Below are 17,450 nucleotides of genomic sequence, written 5' to 3'. Positions count from 1 at the left end.
TTACCATAATGTTCTCAAGGTTCATCCATGCTGTAGCACATGACAGAATTTCCTTCCTTTAAAAGACTGCTTAATATTCCATTGTATATATATATATACCACAATTTGTTCATCCATTTATCCATTGATGGACATTTTAATTGTTTCTACTTCTTGGCTGTTGTGAATAGTGCTGCTATGAACATAGATGTGCAAGTATCTCCTCAAGATTCTACTTTCAGTTCTTTTGGACACATACCCAGAAGTGGGATTGTTGGGTCATATGGGAGTTCTATTTTTCATTTTTTTTGGAATCTCCATACACACTCATAAACAATGAATGGGTCAAAGAAGAAGTCACAAAGGAAATTAGAAACTACTTTGAGACAAATTAAAATGAAAGTCCATCATACCAAAACTTATGTGATACAGCAAAGGAGTGCTAAGAAGGAAGTTTAGAGGTTTAAATGTGTACATTAAAAAGACAAAAGGTCGGGCTTCCCTGGTGGTGCAGTGGTTGAGAGTTTGCCTGCCTACGCAGGGGACACAAGTTCGTGCCCCGGTCTGGGTAGGTCCCACATGCCACGGAGCAGTTGGGCACGTGAGCCATGGCCGCTGAGCCTGTGCGTCCGGAGCTTGTGCTCTGCAGCGGGAGAGGCCACAACAGTGAGAGGCCCGCATATCACAAAAAAAAAAAAAAAAAAAAAGACAAAAGGTCTCAAATCAACAACCTAACTTTACACCTGAAGAAATTAGAAACAGAAGAATAAACTAAAGCCAAAACTAGAAGAAGGAAGGAGATATATGAGAGCAGAGATAAATAGAGAAAAAATAAAACAACAATAGAAGAAAAATAAATGAAACTAAGAGTTGGCTTTTTGTTAAAGCTACACAAAATTGACAAACCCTTAGTTAGACTCACTAAGAAAAAAAAGTAGAAGACACTCAAATAAATTAAAATCAGAAATGAAAGAGGGACATTACAACTGATACTACAGAAATTAAAAGGATTATTAGCGAATACTGTGAATAATTGTATGCCAACAAATTGGAAAACCTAGAAGAAATGGATAAAGTCCCCCAAACAGACAATCTAGCAAGACTAAATCATAAAGAAATACATAATATGAACAGATCAATTAATGAGTAAGGAGATTTAATCAGTTATCAAATATCTCCCAGCAAAGTAAATCCCAGGACCACATGGCTTCACTGGATTATTCTATCAAATACTTGACAAGGCGATGTCTGAGATTGCTTGTGTCTGAATCACCTTGCTGAGGGAGGTCTCTAGCCCTGTTCAGGCACCTGATGCAGTTGGTCAGCCGGGGGACTGCGGTAGCTGTCAGCTAGCTCCATTTATGCTTTCCCCTCGGCAGCGTTATTTCGGAAGGAATGTGGGTTCTTGCAAATGACTCTGACTCTTCCTATACACCGTACGTAGACCACATGCCCTTACTTCTCCCTTTAAGATGTGAATTTTTCCCTTTCATTGCTGGATTTCCCTGAAAACGAGTTGGTTGCCCGGCATTCTCCAAAGGTCACCAATAAGGTTCCTCTTTGTTGTTGTTGATGAGTGTCATTATGAACTCCTGGCTTTTGAACATGTTGGTGGGCTTCAAACCATTGTGATGTGGTGTTGAGCAGAGGACTGAAATGATGTGACTTGCGCTCTGCTGCTGGGCTGAAAACAGACAGGTAAGGGAGCCAGGATGAAAGTGGAGGGGCCAGCTGGACAGCAGTGCAGTCCAGGAGGTAGATGTTGGTGTCTTGGCCAGGGTGGTGGTAATGGAGGTGGTGAGAAGTGGCTGGCTTCTGGACATACTTTGAGAGAGGGGCCGAGAGAATTTCCTGACCAGTTGGATGTGGAGTGTGAGAGAAAGAGAGCATGCCAGGCCCTCTCCAAGGTTTGGGGACTGAGCAAGTGGCATTTGTAGGTCAAGTGCCCTATCTGTGTTTACTTTCACTTCCAGTGCCACACAGGGAAAGTCCCAGGATTGTGAGTAGCAGGATTGCCCTGACAGCGGGCCACACGGGAAAAGCAACAGCTCCCCAGAGGAGTTCATCTGAGGCCTGGTCGTAATCACTCCATCGTGAAGTGATCAGCAGTGGACGGATCTTTACTCATAAGCGTGCCCTGAGACAACATGGAATAGTTAATGTGCAAAAGGCACAGCACACAAACCTAGAGAACCTTAAGCATTACAACCCAAAGGAGGCTGGTTTCTAACAGTGTAATTACCATAATCCTCCCTCCCCACAAACCACTAGTATGATTATCTGCTGGTTCACTGTTTCAGTGGAATGTGTTAAAAATAAAATACCCTTAATGAATCCACCTATGAGGAAGAGAATTGACACGATCTTATTTTTGCAGGTGCCAAAAAACTTCCAAATGTTTTCCCATGGTGAGTTAGATATGTTGGAGGGGAGAATTTGTGGGCGGAGGGGTGAACAGCAACACAACTCCTGGGAGTGAATACAAGGTGAGGTATACCCAGGACACTTTCTAAGCATGCCTGTGGCTTCAGTATCCAGTACAGTATATGTCAGAGTAAAGAAAATGAACAAGAACCAAAGAGAGGCCTTACAGAATGATGAAAGGATCAGGACACCAGGGAGACATAAATATCCTAAATCAGTACGCACCAAACAACAGAGCCTCAAAGTACATGAAGCAGAAGCTGGTGGAGCTGAAAGGAGAAAGAGCCAGATGTATAATTATAGTGGGGGCCTCCCACACCCACCTCCCTCTTAGCAAGTGACAGAATTACTAGAGAGAAAATCAGCAAGGATATAGGAGACCTGAATACCACAGTAAACTAACGAGGTCTGCATGACATAAATAGAACAGTCCGCCCACCAACAAGAGTACAATTTTTTCCCCCAGGGTGTCTGTAACATTCACCAAGTTAGACCATCTCCTCGATCATCAGACAAACCTCAATAAATTCAAAAAGGATTGAGGGACTTCCCTGGTGGCACGGTGGTTAAGAATCCGCCTGCCAGTGCAGGGAGCACAGGTTCGAGCCCTGGTCAGGAAGATCCCACATGCCGTGGAGCAGCTAAGCCCGTACACCTCAACTACTGTTCCTGCGCTCTAGAGCTCGCGTGCCACAACTACTGGAGGCTGCGCGCCTACAGGCCATGCTCCGCAATAAGATAAGCCGCCACAATGAGAAGCCCGTGCACCACAACGAAGAGTAGCCCCCACTAGCCGCAAGTAGAGAAAGCCCGTGTGCAGCAACAAAGACCCAACACAGCCATAAATAAAGAAATAAATTCATTTAAAAATATAAAAATTAAAAAAGAAGAACTGAAATCTCCCAGAGTGTGTTCCCTGGCCACGATGGAATCAAATTAGAAACCAGTAATAGAAAGCAAGAAGTAGAATCCCTAAACACTTGGAAATGGTGGTTGACACATCATTCCAGGTTATCATTCACACCCTTGTTATAGAAGACCTGAAGTGAGGAAGAGTTGCCTGCTGAGCTGAAAGGCATTTCAGGCTGGCCCAGGAGAGAGCTCACTCTGGCTCTTTCAAGCAGCATATTGTTCAGGGCAAGGCTGGAGGGAGGGAGACCGTTCAGGAGGTTGTTACATCAGTGCCACTTGACATTAAAGCTCCTAGTGCACTGGCAAAGGAAGTCCAGCCAGCTTGCTGGTTGTTAGTGCAATCGGTTTGGTGGATCATTGGATTTGGGAAGCACGAGAGAGGTTTTGGTGTGGTTGCTGGAAAGTCCTGAGAGAAGGCAAGATTCGGGTGCCTTCCTGGTATATATATGACTGCTGTCCAGTCTAAGCCATGGACGCATATGCTGCGGTTCTTTATCAGTCCTGCTCCACCGTTTTAAAAGTTTCACCGCAGTTGTCCTCTCCTCCCTCCTCCTCCTCCTCCTCCTCCCTCTTTCTCCTCCTTGTCTTCCTCTTCCTCATCCTGCTCCTCCTCGATTCTTCCCCTGATAGTGCCATCTGTCGGATAAGGCTGCCCTCTCTGGACAGGCAGAAGAGTGTCCTTTCTGAGGTTTGTAGGATTGGTCCCTTAGGCCAGGTTGGCACTTTGCCTGCCCTACCATGCTGTTAGCCTAAGACATGGTACGTGGTAAGTGGACCACAGATGTGTCTGCAAACTTGTATTTTTGTTCCTCTTTTCAGAATACAGTGATGGTGGTAGACCACCTCAAGGAAGAAAGAAAGGTTGGAGTTCTTTCCCAGGTAATTCTGGCGAGAGGAGCCCTCATTACGAACACGATGTGTGTGAGCCTCAGCCCTCACACCTCCAGGAGGATGCAGGAAACGTGGTGAAGAGGGATGTCCAGGAGGACCCCGAAGTAAGACAGTAAGTGGCCAGGCAGCAGGGTTTGTACACAGCAGCCCCTGGGACTATGCACCTCTCTCAGTCTCCGTGGACTTGTTTTTCTTTTCTCACTGCAAAACTGAAGCATGCTAGAAGCGAAATAATGGTTGAGCAATGCTAAGTGTAGTGCTGGTGTCAAAGAGACGAGGGTGTACAGAAGACTTTCTTAGCACTTATGGCCCCTCACCCTCCTTCTCTCCACATCCCCCCTGCAGCTCTCCCTGTGCCATCCAAGGCAACAGGAGGACAGTGAGATGGCACAGTGAAGGCCACATGCATAAGACTGTGTGGAAAAAGAGAAAACGTCTGGAGAGAGAAATGGGGGAGAACACACATGGAACCTCAGGGAGCTGGTTCAGGGTCACAGTGAGTATCCTGAAAAATGTATGGAATGTGCAGGAGAGAAAAGCCAGGGAGAGTTGTGTTGGTCTCATGCAGAGATGATGGTTTATTTCACTGGGGACAGTTTGTAATCTGTCCCTTTTATTACCAGGAGTTAACAGTCTTGTTCATCTAAGGGCAGATTCAGAGAAGCAATGTAAAGGGAACAGGCTGACCGTGAGGAGAACGGAGAAGCCTGTCTCAAAGCAAAGATGGAAACTACTGCCAAGGATATGGAGCAACTCCACATTGGAGGTCTCAGTTTGGCAAGCTGAGTGTGGGAGATGGAGGGTCGAGCCTCTGGAGACCTTGTCTGAGGGGCAAGCAGTATCTGCACTGGGTAGGATCTCCTGGAAATTTATAAAAGGAAGATCATCTCTGTCACCTTGATTATGTGGAAGAGAGTTTGACTGGAGAGAAACAGTATTTAGGAAATCCATATTACGCACACCCATAAGAAATCATGCCAGTGGTCCCTTCTTTAGAAGCCCTTTCAAGCTCAGTAAAAGGCCGGAAAAGAACAGGAAAAGGTTCGTCCTCCAGCCTAAATTCCCTGCTGTCTGTCCTCTCTCCCATCCCTTCTTTTCATCCTCAGATTCCTTATGGGGTAAAGTATGACAGGACATGGCTAATGAACTCAATCCAGAGCCATTGCAGTGTCCCCTTCACTCCAGTGGACGTAAGAGAGGATGCCGGAGCCAGACGCGTGGGCACAGGGAAGGGGGAGAGAGAGAGACCTGGTTCAGCAGGGTCTGTTGGCTTCTGATACTATTGCTGTTGCATTCAATCCCTGTAGTTCCACTTTGTGAAAAATGGGGCTCAGTTCTTTGTCCAGGAAGCTAGCACTGCCTGTGCATTGATGGATGTCAGCTACAAGATTTGTGACGAGGAGAGACGAAAGGTGTGTGTCGAGGGCGTTACATGTACCTCATCCTGAGGAAGGAGGACATGCCAGGGGCTGGTTGTCTTCTTTGGAACTAGAGTTCCTGGTGCTTACCCCACCTCTTCTTCCTGCAGATACCTGTCTTTGTCGGCCCCTCCGCTGTTCCCTACTCTGTGCGGTATAAGTTGCAGCCAGAAGAAATGGAGCAGCTAAAGGTAATGCAGACTCAAGGCGTGTTGTGTGCCAGCACTCAGACCCAACTCTCCTTCCTCCAGTGCCCCGTCCCCCTCACCTGCCACCACCACAACCTCAGAGCGGCTGTCTCCATCTCTCTCTCCGCAGCTGACATTGAGCAAACGATATAATATCTTCAAGGAAGCTCTTGACCTCCAGAGGCTCTGTGTTGACCCAGGTACGGCTGACAGCAGTAATTCTAGGGCGGGTGAGGGCAGAAGGGTCTTCCTGGAGGGTGACTTAGGGATGGTAACGTGGGCAGGGGCTGGTGCTGGCTCCAGACCCCACTCAGCCATCTGATTCCCTCCCCTCTCCTTCCTGAAGACTTGGTAGGCCATGATATTGATATAATTCTGAATCATAGAAGCTGCATGTCCGCCACCCTGCAAACCATCGAAAAGAATTTCCCTGAGGTGAGGCTGTAGGCCCAGTGCTGGTATTAGGGTAGGGGGTGGAAGAGCTGGGGTGGAGGGCAGATTTGTCTCCAAGGTCCTAGATAGTAACCTTCACTCTACCTCTTCTTGCCCCAAAGCTGTTGTCCTTGAACTTGAGCAGCAACAAACTGTACCAGCTGGATGGCCTGTCTGACATTATAGAGATGGCCCCCATGGTCAAGATCCTGAACCTCTCCAAAAATCATGTGAGAAGAGGGAGCCAGGTCAAAGTTGGGTTGAGAGTAGAGGGGGCGTGTTAGTGGCCATCAGAGTGATGACAGGAGGCAGGTGAAGGTATCTGTGGGGGAGGGAGGGGTCTGGGCGGTGCAGGGATCCAGATGTCCCTCTTTCCCTGGGATTCCTTTTCCCACTTCGGCCCCATATTTCTCAGCTGAAGTCTGTGTGGGAGTTGAGCAAGATACAAGGGCTGAAGCTTGAAGAGCTGTGGCTGCAAGGGAACCCATTGTGTAGCACCTTCCCAGACCAGTCCACCTATGTAAGGTCAGTGTGAACACCCTGTCACCCTTCTTGGTGACCTTCACCCATGGGAGCCTAGACTATCTGTGACAGTGCCCCTTTGCCAAAAGTGGCAGCCCTGGTCTTCTGGGAGGATCACAGGCCCCACATTCTGCTCTCTCTGTGCCTATCACCGGTGAGGAGTTTCCTTCCCCTGACCTGCTCACCTCTGCAGGCGCTCTGGGGTCTGTTTCCAGCTCTCTGTGCCCAGCTATATTGCACCAAGGCCTCCCAAGGGTGTGCCCCAGGAAGCAGGGCTTCTCCTCTTCACCAGGACCAGGAGCGACCAGCCTTGATGCAGATGCTGGCGCCCTGGACTGAGAAGGGTCCTCCAGTCTCGGGCCTCTTGCTGAGCGAAGCCTTCCTTCTTCGTGCTGAGATGGGGTGTGCCTCCCCCGTTCTGAGAGGGGCCCTCTTCCCCTGCCTCCAAAGGGGTCCCCCCTCCTCTCCCAGGTTGACATGGGGGCTTTCCTGCGCCATGCTGAGGGCTGAGGCCATGGGTGGCTGCTGTCATGACATCCATTCTCCTGGCCCAGTGCCAGGAGCTGGACCCTCCTTGGGGTCCAGCTTGGGAAAAAGCATGGCTCCTTGAGTCAAGGGGCCAGACGTGGGCCCCCGCCAGTGATCAGAGGGCTTCCTGAGGCAGGAGTGGAAGACAGAGGGCAGAGGCGGTAGAGGAGACAGCAGGACAGGCCTCTCAGGGGCACTTGCCATCCCTCCCTGCACACGTCACATCATCCCGCCTGGTCCTTCACAGGAGGCCTGGGCAGCCTGAGACAGGTATGATTCCTCAGATAAAGAACCAACTCAGACAGGTGCAGGGGTCATCGGGAGAGAAGACGGTGGTCATCAGAGGGGGCCACGGATCCTCAGCCCCATGCTGAGCTGGGACCTGACCCTTTCCTCCTTCTGGGGAAGATCTGCCCCCATGGCTGCTCTGTTTCCCATGCCCAAGTCTGGCTGAGCTCACACAGGTGACAAAGTTTCAGCCAGTATCCAGTGGGCCCCCAGCCCAATATGTGCATAGTTTCCATTCCTACCTGGTGTGTCTGGGCGATTCTGGGGCAGGTGAAGAGCCGCAACTGGTGTGCCGTTTCCCCTTTCTTCTCTCTTCTTCCCTGACCCCCACCACGGGAGAGCTTCTTTCCCTTCCCTTTGTTTTCTCTCTCTCCCTTGTCTCTGTGCCCCTACGTCTCGCTCATCTCTCCCCTCCTACCTTCACTCCCTTTCTGTCCTCATCCCCTCCATCTCCCTCCCTGAGCCCCACCTCACTCACCTCCCTGCCCCAGCATCCTGGGCCATCCCTCCGGGGTGTCTGGGTCTTGGCGGTGTACTGGACTCCCAGTGAGGTAGCATAGGCCCGGGCTCCCACTCCATGCCCTCTTCTCCCCACAGCCTTCAGTGGGGCCCTGGAGGAAGGAAGGGAGGAGAAGGAAGCCCTGCAGCATGGGTTTGAAATGCTGGTCCCTGTGGCACTGGAGAAGGGAGTCCGAGTAGTTTGGGTAGGAGCTACACAGGGGAAGGAGAGGAAGGTGGGAGGAAAGGAATATTAAAGTGAATGTATTGAGAGAGATGAGAAGACAGTGCTTTTCGGACAATAAGATGACAGATGCTCTGTGCTCAACAGGGAAGTGGACTGAAAACCCTTAAAATCCGGAGCAGAGGTGGACAAAGGGGGCTGCTGGATGGGCCAGAACACACTGATCTCTCTTTGTGGTATTACTGTTTTAACTCGAAGCATTGCAACCTTGAACTACCAACCACCTCTTCTCTATTTTTGGTTTTGGACAGGGCCATCAGAGAACGTTTCCCGAAGTTGTTACGCCTGGTAAGTGCCTACGTAAATCATTGTCCCTTACGAATGTCGGTGACCTCTGCACCTGCCCTCAAGCCCGTTGGGTCTTACCTAGATCACATATTAGCATCAGATCCTTAACCATTTTGGGGGACATGGACTCCTGATAATGACATGGATATACTTGCTGGAAAAATACCCATAAATACACACATGCACACACACAAGTTGAATGTTACACGAGAGACTTCCAGGACCTCATGATGAAGACATCCAGGGTAAGCTTTCCCATGGAATTTCCAGGGCCCTTTCACACCTGACCTCTGACCCTCACCGTCCTGGGCCCATCCTTTTCCCGGATCATCCAGGGCCACTCCCCTTGTCTCCACTCCTGACTTCCTCTTCCCTTCTCCAGGATGGCCAGGAGTTACCGTCACCATTCACCATTGACGTTAACTGTCCCTACGTAGTAAAGCCCTGCAAGGTGAGGAAGAGGATGAAATAACATTTGGGGTGTTGTGGGGAAGCTTTATCCACTGCATAGTCTCAAATGCCTTTTGATTCCAGGGCAGCTTCCTTGGATCTGATGAGCTGAAGAGCCTAGTCCTGCAATTCCTACAGCAGTAAGTACCTCTGGGAAGCTGAGCAAGGGGAGGAGGGCTAGGACAGGTGAGGCCACCTAAGCACAGGTCTGCTCAGGGGAGTTTTCAAGTCTCATTTGAGGTGCAGACCACGGAGGGTGACTGTCCTCGTTGCCCCCCCTTAGGTACTACTTGATCCATGACTACGGAGACCGACAGGTTCTCGCAGGGGCTTATCACGAGGAGGCCTGCTTCTCCCTGACCATTCCCTTCCACCCCGAGGACCCAGCCCCGTGAGTATCACAGCACAGGCTCTGCTCCTGGGCCATGTGGCTCCCCAGCAGACACGGGCCAACTCCTGCAAACCCCCACCACCCACTGTTGCTCTTTGTCTCCTAGAAGCAGCTTGTGTGAGTATTTCAAGGACAGCAGGAATATGAAGAAGCTCAAGGACCCCCGTGAGTGTGCGATGGGAAGACTGGGTGGGAAAGGGCGGTGAAGGGGTCAATCATCGGGCCCAGGGCGTGGCAGCCCCTGACGTTCACTCGCTTGCCCTCCCTTCACAGACCTGCGGGTCCAGTTGTTGAAGCACACAAAACGTGTCATTGTGCACACCCTCTGTGTGTTGACCAAGACTCAGCATGACTTCAGCTCCTTCATGGTGGACACGTGGTTCCAGACGGTGAGCGCCTGCTTCCTCCCTCGGGTGGGCCCAGGAAGCCGCAGGTGGGTAGGAGGTGGAGGTGGTGACTGGGCGCCTGGGCTCTTCCCTTTCAGGAAACGATGCTCTGCTTCTCCGTCAGCGGGGTGTTCAAGGAAGGTGAGTGTGTGTACACCCCCACCGCAGATGCCCCATTGCTGCCTCCCCCTGGCCAGGCTCACTCCCAGAACCACCCAGCTTCCCGGACCCCTTCCCTTCCCTTCCCTGCACTCGCCCCTCCCCTCCCCTTCCCCACTGTGTTCCCCATCCCTCAGGCTTCCCACAGACAATCCAGGTCTGAGCTGTGTCCATGCCTGTCCGCCCTGCACACCCTGGGTGTTGGGGAAACAGGCTGTGGAGTTTGTTGGCTCTCAACCCAGATACTCTGAGAGCTTGGGCTGTTACATAACCTCACAGTTTCCTTATGTGCACAATGGGGTAGTAGTATCCACCTCTTGGGTGGCTGTGAAAAATGCATCCTGTGAACTTGTATAGTGTTTGTCAGGGGCCCTGTCACTGGGTGCAGACTGCTCCTATAGTTGCCCTCCCCATTCCCGACACCCTGGGCCCCGTGAACAACTGCCCTCTCGTCATGAGTGTCTAGTCACGCCCTGACTGGGGACCACCATGTGAGCGTGTACAGCACGTGCGGCTCTAAGGGGTACTGTTGTTTGTTTGCTGTTGAAGTGGAAGGAAGTTCTCAGGGCTGTGTGCGTGCCTTCACCCGGACCTTCATCACTACCCCTGCCAACTACCGCAGGTGAGAGCCCTGTTTTGGGCGGGAATACCCATCCCCGCCTGGGCTCAGGGGCATGGGAATGTGGTGGCCCTTAGGTTTACTCGGTATTGTGGAAAGCCAGCACGGAGATCCCAGGGGCAGTCTAGCCTAATGGTTAAGAAGAGCATGGGCTCTGGAATCGGCCTATGCGTTGTCTCCTTGACCCAACACTCACTCGCTGTGTGTCCTTGGTCAAGTCGCATGACCTCTCTGTGACTCAGTGTCTCCTTCCAAGAATGGGGATCAGACTGTCCACCCCTTGGGCTGTGGTAAAGTGTAATTGCAAAATTGTCCGTGGGTTGGGGATAAACCTATAAATCGAGTGAAGGTGGTAGACAATCTCTCCAAAGGTGGGCTCTGTGGGGAGGGGCAGAGGTACCAGTCAGTGAACCTGGGGGACAGACACAGGAGAGGTAATGGAAGGAATCTGTTTGCTGAGTGCCAGTGGGAGCAAGGTGGTTGTTAGGGGGTGTGGTGGTGTTCATCTGTCCAGTTATCTGAGTGACCATTTTTCCTCCAGTCTTTTCATCATGAATGGCAAGCTGTTTGTATGGGGTGTCAGCCCTAAAAAGACCAAGAGCACATTCTCCATCCCAGTACCCACACCCTCCACCAGCTCCATGCCCAGTTTCTACTGGGAGCAGCAGCAAATGGTACAAGCTTTCTCCACTCAGTCTGGGATGAACCTCCAGTGTTCTCAAAAGTGAGTATTGTGTTTGCATGAGGATAAGAGGGAGCTGGGAGAATGAGGAAATTAAAAAGGGAACACACAGACATTTGGAAAAATAAGTATTTGGATATTTTGCTTCCAGGAAAAAAGCTCATGAAAAACGTATCCTAATTTTATGATGATGTATGTGAAGCATTTTAAAAATAGTATTATGCTCAGATGACATCTTTTATATGGAAAATCCTAAGAAATTTGCTAAGAAACTGTAAGAATACATAAACAAGTTCAGCAGAATCTCAGGATATAAGATCAATACACAAAAATCATTTGTATTTCTATGCACTTAAAATGAAAAATCCTAAATTGAAATTAAGAAAACAATTTGATTTATCATATAATCAAAAAGAATAAATACTTACAAAGAAATGTAACTAAAGAAGTGAGAAACTTATACTTTAAAATCTTCAAAACATTGTTGGAATAACTTAAACAAAACCTAAAAAAATGGAAGGACATTCTTTGTTTGTAGACTGGAAGACTTAATATTGTTAAGATGGTAATACTATTCAAAGTGGTCTACAGAGTCTATACCATATCTATCAAAATCCCAGTTGGCTCCTTTCCAGAAATTGATAAGGTGATCCTACAATTCACATGGAAATGCAATAGACTCAGAATAGTCAAAGCAATATTGAAGGGGAATAAAGTTGAGCACTCACAAGTCCGGATCTTCACAATTTCAAAACTTACTACAAAGGTACTATAATCAAGACTGCATGACACTGACATTTGATAGGTCAATGCAATAGAACTGAGAGTCCAGAATGAAACCCTGACATTTGTAGCCAATTAATTTTCAATAGGTGTGGAGAAATTATTTAAATAATTAATGGAGAAAAAAATAGTCTTTTAAACAGGTGGTGCTGGGACACATGGGTATTAACATGCAAGAATTTTGACCCCTATCACACACCATATACAAATATTGACTCAAAATGGATCAAAGGCCTAGTGTAGAATCTACAACTGTAGAAACTCTTACTGACTTATTTCACTTAGTATGATAACCTCTAGGTTCATCCACGTGGCTGCAGCTGGCATTATTTCATTCTTTTTAATGGCTGAGTAATATTCCATTGTGTATGTGTACCACATCTTCTTTATCCATTCCTCTGTCGATGGACATTTAGGTTGCTTCCATGTCTTGGCTATTGTAAATAGTGCTACAATGAACATTGGGTTGCATGTATCTTTTCGAATTATGGTTTTCTCTGGGTATATGCTCAGGAGTGGGATTGCTGGATCATATGGTAGCTCCATTTTTAGTTTTTTTAAGGAACCTCCATACTGTTCTCCATAGTGGCTGTATCAACTTACATTCCCACTAACAGTGCAAGAGGGTTCCCTTTTCTCCACACCCTCTCCAGCATTTATTGTTTGTATATTTTTTGATGATGGCCATTCTGACCCGTGTGTGGTGACACCTCATTGTAGTTTTGATTTGCATTTCTCTAATAATTTGTTATGTTGAGCATCTTTTCAAGTGCTTTTTGGCCATCTGTATGTCTTCTTTGGAGAAATGTCTATTTAGATCTTCTGCCCATTTTTTGATTGGGTAAGTGAAGTAAGACAGAGAAAGACAAATATCATATGATATCACTTATATGTGGAATATAATAAAAACAATACCCATGAACTTATTTACAAAACAGAAACAGACTCACAGTTCTCAAAATGAAAACTTATGGTTACCAGAAGGGAAATGTGGGGGGGGGAGTGATAAATTAGGAGATTGGGATTAACATATACACACTACTATATATAAAACAGGTAACTAATAAGGACCTACTGTATAGCACAAGGAACTCTACTCAATATTCTGTAATAACCTATATGGGAAAAGAATCTGAAAAAGAATGGAGTTATATGTAACTGATGCACTTTGTTGTATACCTGAAACTAACACAACATTGTAAGTAAACTAAACTCCAATAAAATAAAATTTAAAAAAAACACTTAGACAAAAACAGAGGTGTATATCTTCATGACCGTGAATTAGGCATCGGTTTCTTGTATATGACACCAAAAGCACAAGCAACCAAAGAAACAAATAAATTGCTCTTCATCAAAAGTAAAAACTTCTGGGCTTCCCTCGTGGCGCAGTGGTTAAGAGTCCGCCTGCCAATGCAGGGGACACGGGTTCATGCCCCGGTCCGGGAAGGTCCCACATGCCGCGGAGCTGCTGGGCCCGTGAGCCATGGCCACTGAGCCTGCGTGTCCGGAGCCTGTGCTCCGCAACGGGAGAGGCCACGACAGTGAGAGGCCCGTGTACCACAATAAAAAATAAAATAAAAATTAAAAACTTCTGTACATCAAAGGACACTATCAAGAATGTGAAAATACAACCCACAAAATGGGAGAAAATATTTGCAAATCTCGTATCTGATAAGATCTACTATCTAGAATATTGAAGTATTTCACAACTCAACAATCAAAAGATAAATATCCAATTTAAAAATGGGGAAAGGATTTGAATAGATATTTCTCTAAAGATTGTATACAAGTGACCAACAAGCACATGAAAACGTGCTCAACATCATTAATCATTAGGAAAATACAAATCAAAACAACCATTTCACATATGCTAAGATGGATTTAATCAAAGAAACAAGATAAGCATAGGTGAGGATATGGAGACATTTGAACTCTCATATATTACAGGTATCAAGGTTCAGTGGAACACTCACTTTGGGAAGAAATTTGGCAGTTCCTCAAAGTGTTAAACACAGAGTTACCAAAATGACCCAGTAATCCCACTCCCAAGTATCTACCAGGAGAAATGAAAACATATGTTCACTCTAAAACTTGTTCAGGATCATTCATAGCAGCATTATTGATAATAGCCAAAAAGTGGAAACAGCCCAAATGTCCTTTAGCTGATGCATGGATGAATAAATCTGGTACATCCATATAGTAGAGTATTATTCACTCATAAAAATGTACAGTTCTGATATATGTCATGACATGATCAACCTTGAAAACATTATGCTAAGTGAAAAGCCAGTCACAAAAGTTGAATATAGTATGAAATGTCCAGAATCAGCAAATCCACAGGGACCAAAAGCAAATTAGTGGTTGCCAGGTTCTGGGGAAGGGGAGGAATAGGGAGTGATGACTAATGGTTAAGGAGTTTCTTTTCGAGGTGATAAAATTATTTTGGAATTAGATAGTTGTACAATCTTGTGGATATCCTAAAAAGCACTGACTTGTATTCTTTAAAATAGTGTGTGCATTATATCTCAAAAAAAGATGGCTGGAAACTTGTACTTAAATTTTTTTCACTTAATGGCCATCATCAAACAATCTACAGACAATAAATGCTGGAGAGGGTGTGGAGAAAAGGGAACCCTCTTGCACTGTTGGTGGGAATGTAAATTGATACAGCCACTATGGAGAACAATATGGAGGTTCCTTAAAAAACTAAAACTAGAACTACCGTATGACCCAGCAATCCCACTACTGGGCATATACCCTGAGAAAACCATGATTCAAAAAGAGTCATGTACCACAATGTTCATTGCAGCTCTATTTACAATAGCCAGGACATGGAAGCAACCTGTGTCCATCGACAGATGAATGGATAAAGAAGATGAGGCACATATATACAATGGAATATTACTCAGCCATAAAAAGAAACAAAATTGAGTTATCTGTAGTGAGGTGGATGGACCTAGAGTCTGTCATACAGAGTGAAGTAAGTCAGAAAGAGAAAAACAAATACTGTATGCTAACACATATATATGGAATCTAAAAAAAAAAAAGGCCATGAAGAACCTAGGGGCAAGACAGGAATAAAGATGAAGACCTACTGGAGAATGGACTTGAGAACATGGGGAGGGGGAAGCGTAAGCTGGGACAAAGTGAGAGAGTGGCATGGACATATATACACTGCCAAATATAAAACCGATAGCTAGTGGGAAGCAGCCACATAGCACAGGGAGGTCAGCTCGGTGCTTTGTGACCACCTAGAGGGGTGGGATAGGGAGGGTGGGAGGGAGGGAGATGCAAGAGGGAAGAGATATGGGGATATATGTATATGTATAACTGATTCACTTTGTTAGAAAGCAGAAATTAACACACCATTGTAAAGCAATTATATTCCAATAAAGATGGTAAAAAAAAAAGGCCAGTGTGGAATCTAAAAGAAAAAAAAAGATTCTGACGAACCTAGGGGTAGGACAGGAGTAAAGATGCAGAAATAGAATGGACTTCAGGACACGGGGAAGGGGAAGGGAAAACAAAACAAAAACAAAAGCAAAAAAATTTTTCACTTGTTATTTTCTTGAACATCTTCCTTGATCAGTGTGTATTAAGTTCCCTTGTTCTTTTTCACAGCTCTACTTTTCTGTTTTGAATTCTAGTTGGCATGAATGCTAGTGATAGATGGTTTGCTTTTCACTGGGTCTTTCTTCATCATTACACATAGTGTTCATACTGGTGCATGTGTCCCAGCAGGAAAGTGGCATAGATTTAGCGGTGGCATTGCATGGTCAGCGTGACTGTACTGTGGTACTAATGGAGATCACCTGTTGTTCTCTCACTGCAGGTGCCTTCAGGACAACGAATCGAACTGCACCAGAGCTGGTCAGGTCTGCAGTATGCTCAAGGTGAGGTCTGGGAATCAAGTGGGGTAAAGAATAACGTTTCTGGGCCTTCAGAGAGGCCAAGAAGGTGGAGGCCAGTGTCCTGGAAATGGAACTCGGGGAGCGGGCTCTTCTGACATTCCGACTCCTTCTCTCCAGACTGAGGACAAGATCCCAGAGGAGGCCTTCAAAGAAATCCCCTAAAAGGAGCCCTTGGATGCCATCCTTGTCTTCATCCACATCATCTTTTATCTCCAGCCTCAGGCCACGCCCATGCCTGGGGTTGGAGGCCTGGCTGACCAAGAATCCAAAGTTATGTTGCAGGCCACATAACATAGCCACCTGAAGGGTCAGTTGTTTCTGAATTTTCCCCACTCACGATTGCTGTTTGTTTTCATAATAAAGAGTGATGTTGCATGTTGTATATTGTGTGTTCTGCGTTGCTGTTCCCTGCCCCAATCATGAGCCAGTGAGTCCAGGCCTGAAAGGCCTTGGTTGCCTTCCTGCCCAACCCCCATTGACCCTGGCAATCCCTAGCAGATATATCAGGCTTGACTCCGTAGGTAGTTTGTCAATAAATTCTGATGAGAGGGGACATGATATGCTTCCAGGGATTGGTTTTTGGAGGCAGTGTGACTCAGTCAGATGCTCTACCTGGAGACTCTCAGAAACAGGCATATGACCCAGAACAACAGAGGCTTTGCAAGGATGCCGATTGGCTAGTGGAGGGCTTTGGAAGGAAGGAAGGAAGATGAGGATGTACATGTTTTACTTCTTGTCCATAATCATTTCCAAAGACCATACCGTGAACAATTTCAAGATTTGCATACAGGTGAATGAGAAACAGGCCTTTTCACACCTCTCACCATGCTTCCATAGGGAGTCTCATCCATCCACTGTACTGCCCCCTCTCCCTTTCTGAAGGTGCACTGTGGGAGGGATCTCACTTCAGTACCTTAGAGTAGGGGAGAGTCAGCCTGTCTGCCCATGCATTTCTCATGTGCTTGAGGGGGTTAAGCCATTTCATTTCACTTCCAAACAAACAACAATAACATGGAATCTCACATTATGGTCAGGTTTATGTGACCTTTCTCATCAATGCAATTAGCAGTAGAGAATTGCAGGCAAGAGTTGAAAGGGACACTTGCACAACTTATTTTCTGTACTTCTGTAATTTTTGCACTTTAGACAACAAGCAGGCATAATTTTTGAAATTAAAATAATAGCAGTACCAAATTTCAAGTTACAATCGTATAATTGAAGACACAGGTGAGGTACCACCAGTTTACAAATTATGCCTCCATTTTTTGGGTCTTGCATAAGTTATTTCCTACCACTTGCCACTTTTCAGTTCTTTATGTCATTTACATGAAAGATCCATATATTGGCTTGTGAATGTCTTTAAAAATATGAACTAAGGAGATGATTGCCATTACATAAGGAATAATTCCATGTTATTCCATGTAGTGCCTCAATGATCAGAGACAATCTTGGCATTC

At 46.6% G+C, this 17,450-nt stretch overlaps 1 protein-coding gene across 1 annotated transcript; it reads left to right on the top strand.

Moving 5' to 3' along the window:
- Positions 1-1,867: 1,867 nt before the first annotated feature.
- On the top strand, positions 1,868-15,745 carry LOC307069750 (nuclear RNA export factor 2-like; the record flags this gene model as incomplete). Its single annotated transcript, XM_079728076.1, has 19 exons — positions 1,868-1,886; positions 4,135-4,318; positions 4,552-4,702; positions 5,313-5,396; positions 5,514-5,618; positions 5,735-5,815; positions 5,943-6,012; positions 6,159-6,247; positions 6,367-6,474; positions 6,633-6,769; positions 8,883-9,063; positions 9,147-9,202; positions 9,346-9,453; positions 9,560-9,618; positions 9,727-9,842; positions 9,938-9,980; positions 10,548-10,620; positions 11,159-11,341; positions 15,730-15,745. 19 exons carry the CDS (start codon positions 1,868-1,870, stop codon positions 15,743-15,745), a joined length of 1,863 nt encoding a protein of 620 aa, XP_079584202.1.
- Positions 15,746-17,450: the final 1,705 nt, after the last annotated feature.

The sequence above is a fragment of the Hyperoodon ampullatus genome, assembly GCF_949752795.1.
Source record: "Hyperoodon ampullatus genome assembly, chromosome: X".
In the NCBI taxonomy this organism is placed as follows: domain Eukaryota; kingdom Metazoa; phylum Chordata; class Mammalia; order Artiodactyla; family Ziphiidae; genus Hyperoodon; species Hyperoodon ampullatus.
Note: the sequence above shows the minus strand (reverse complement) of the source record. Positions and strands in the feature narration are given on the sequence as shown.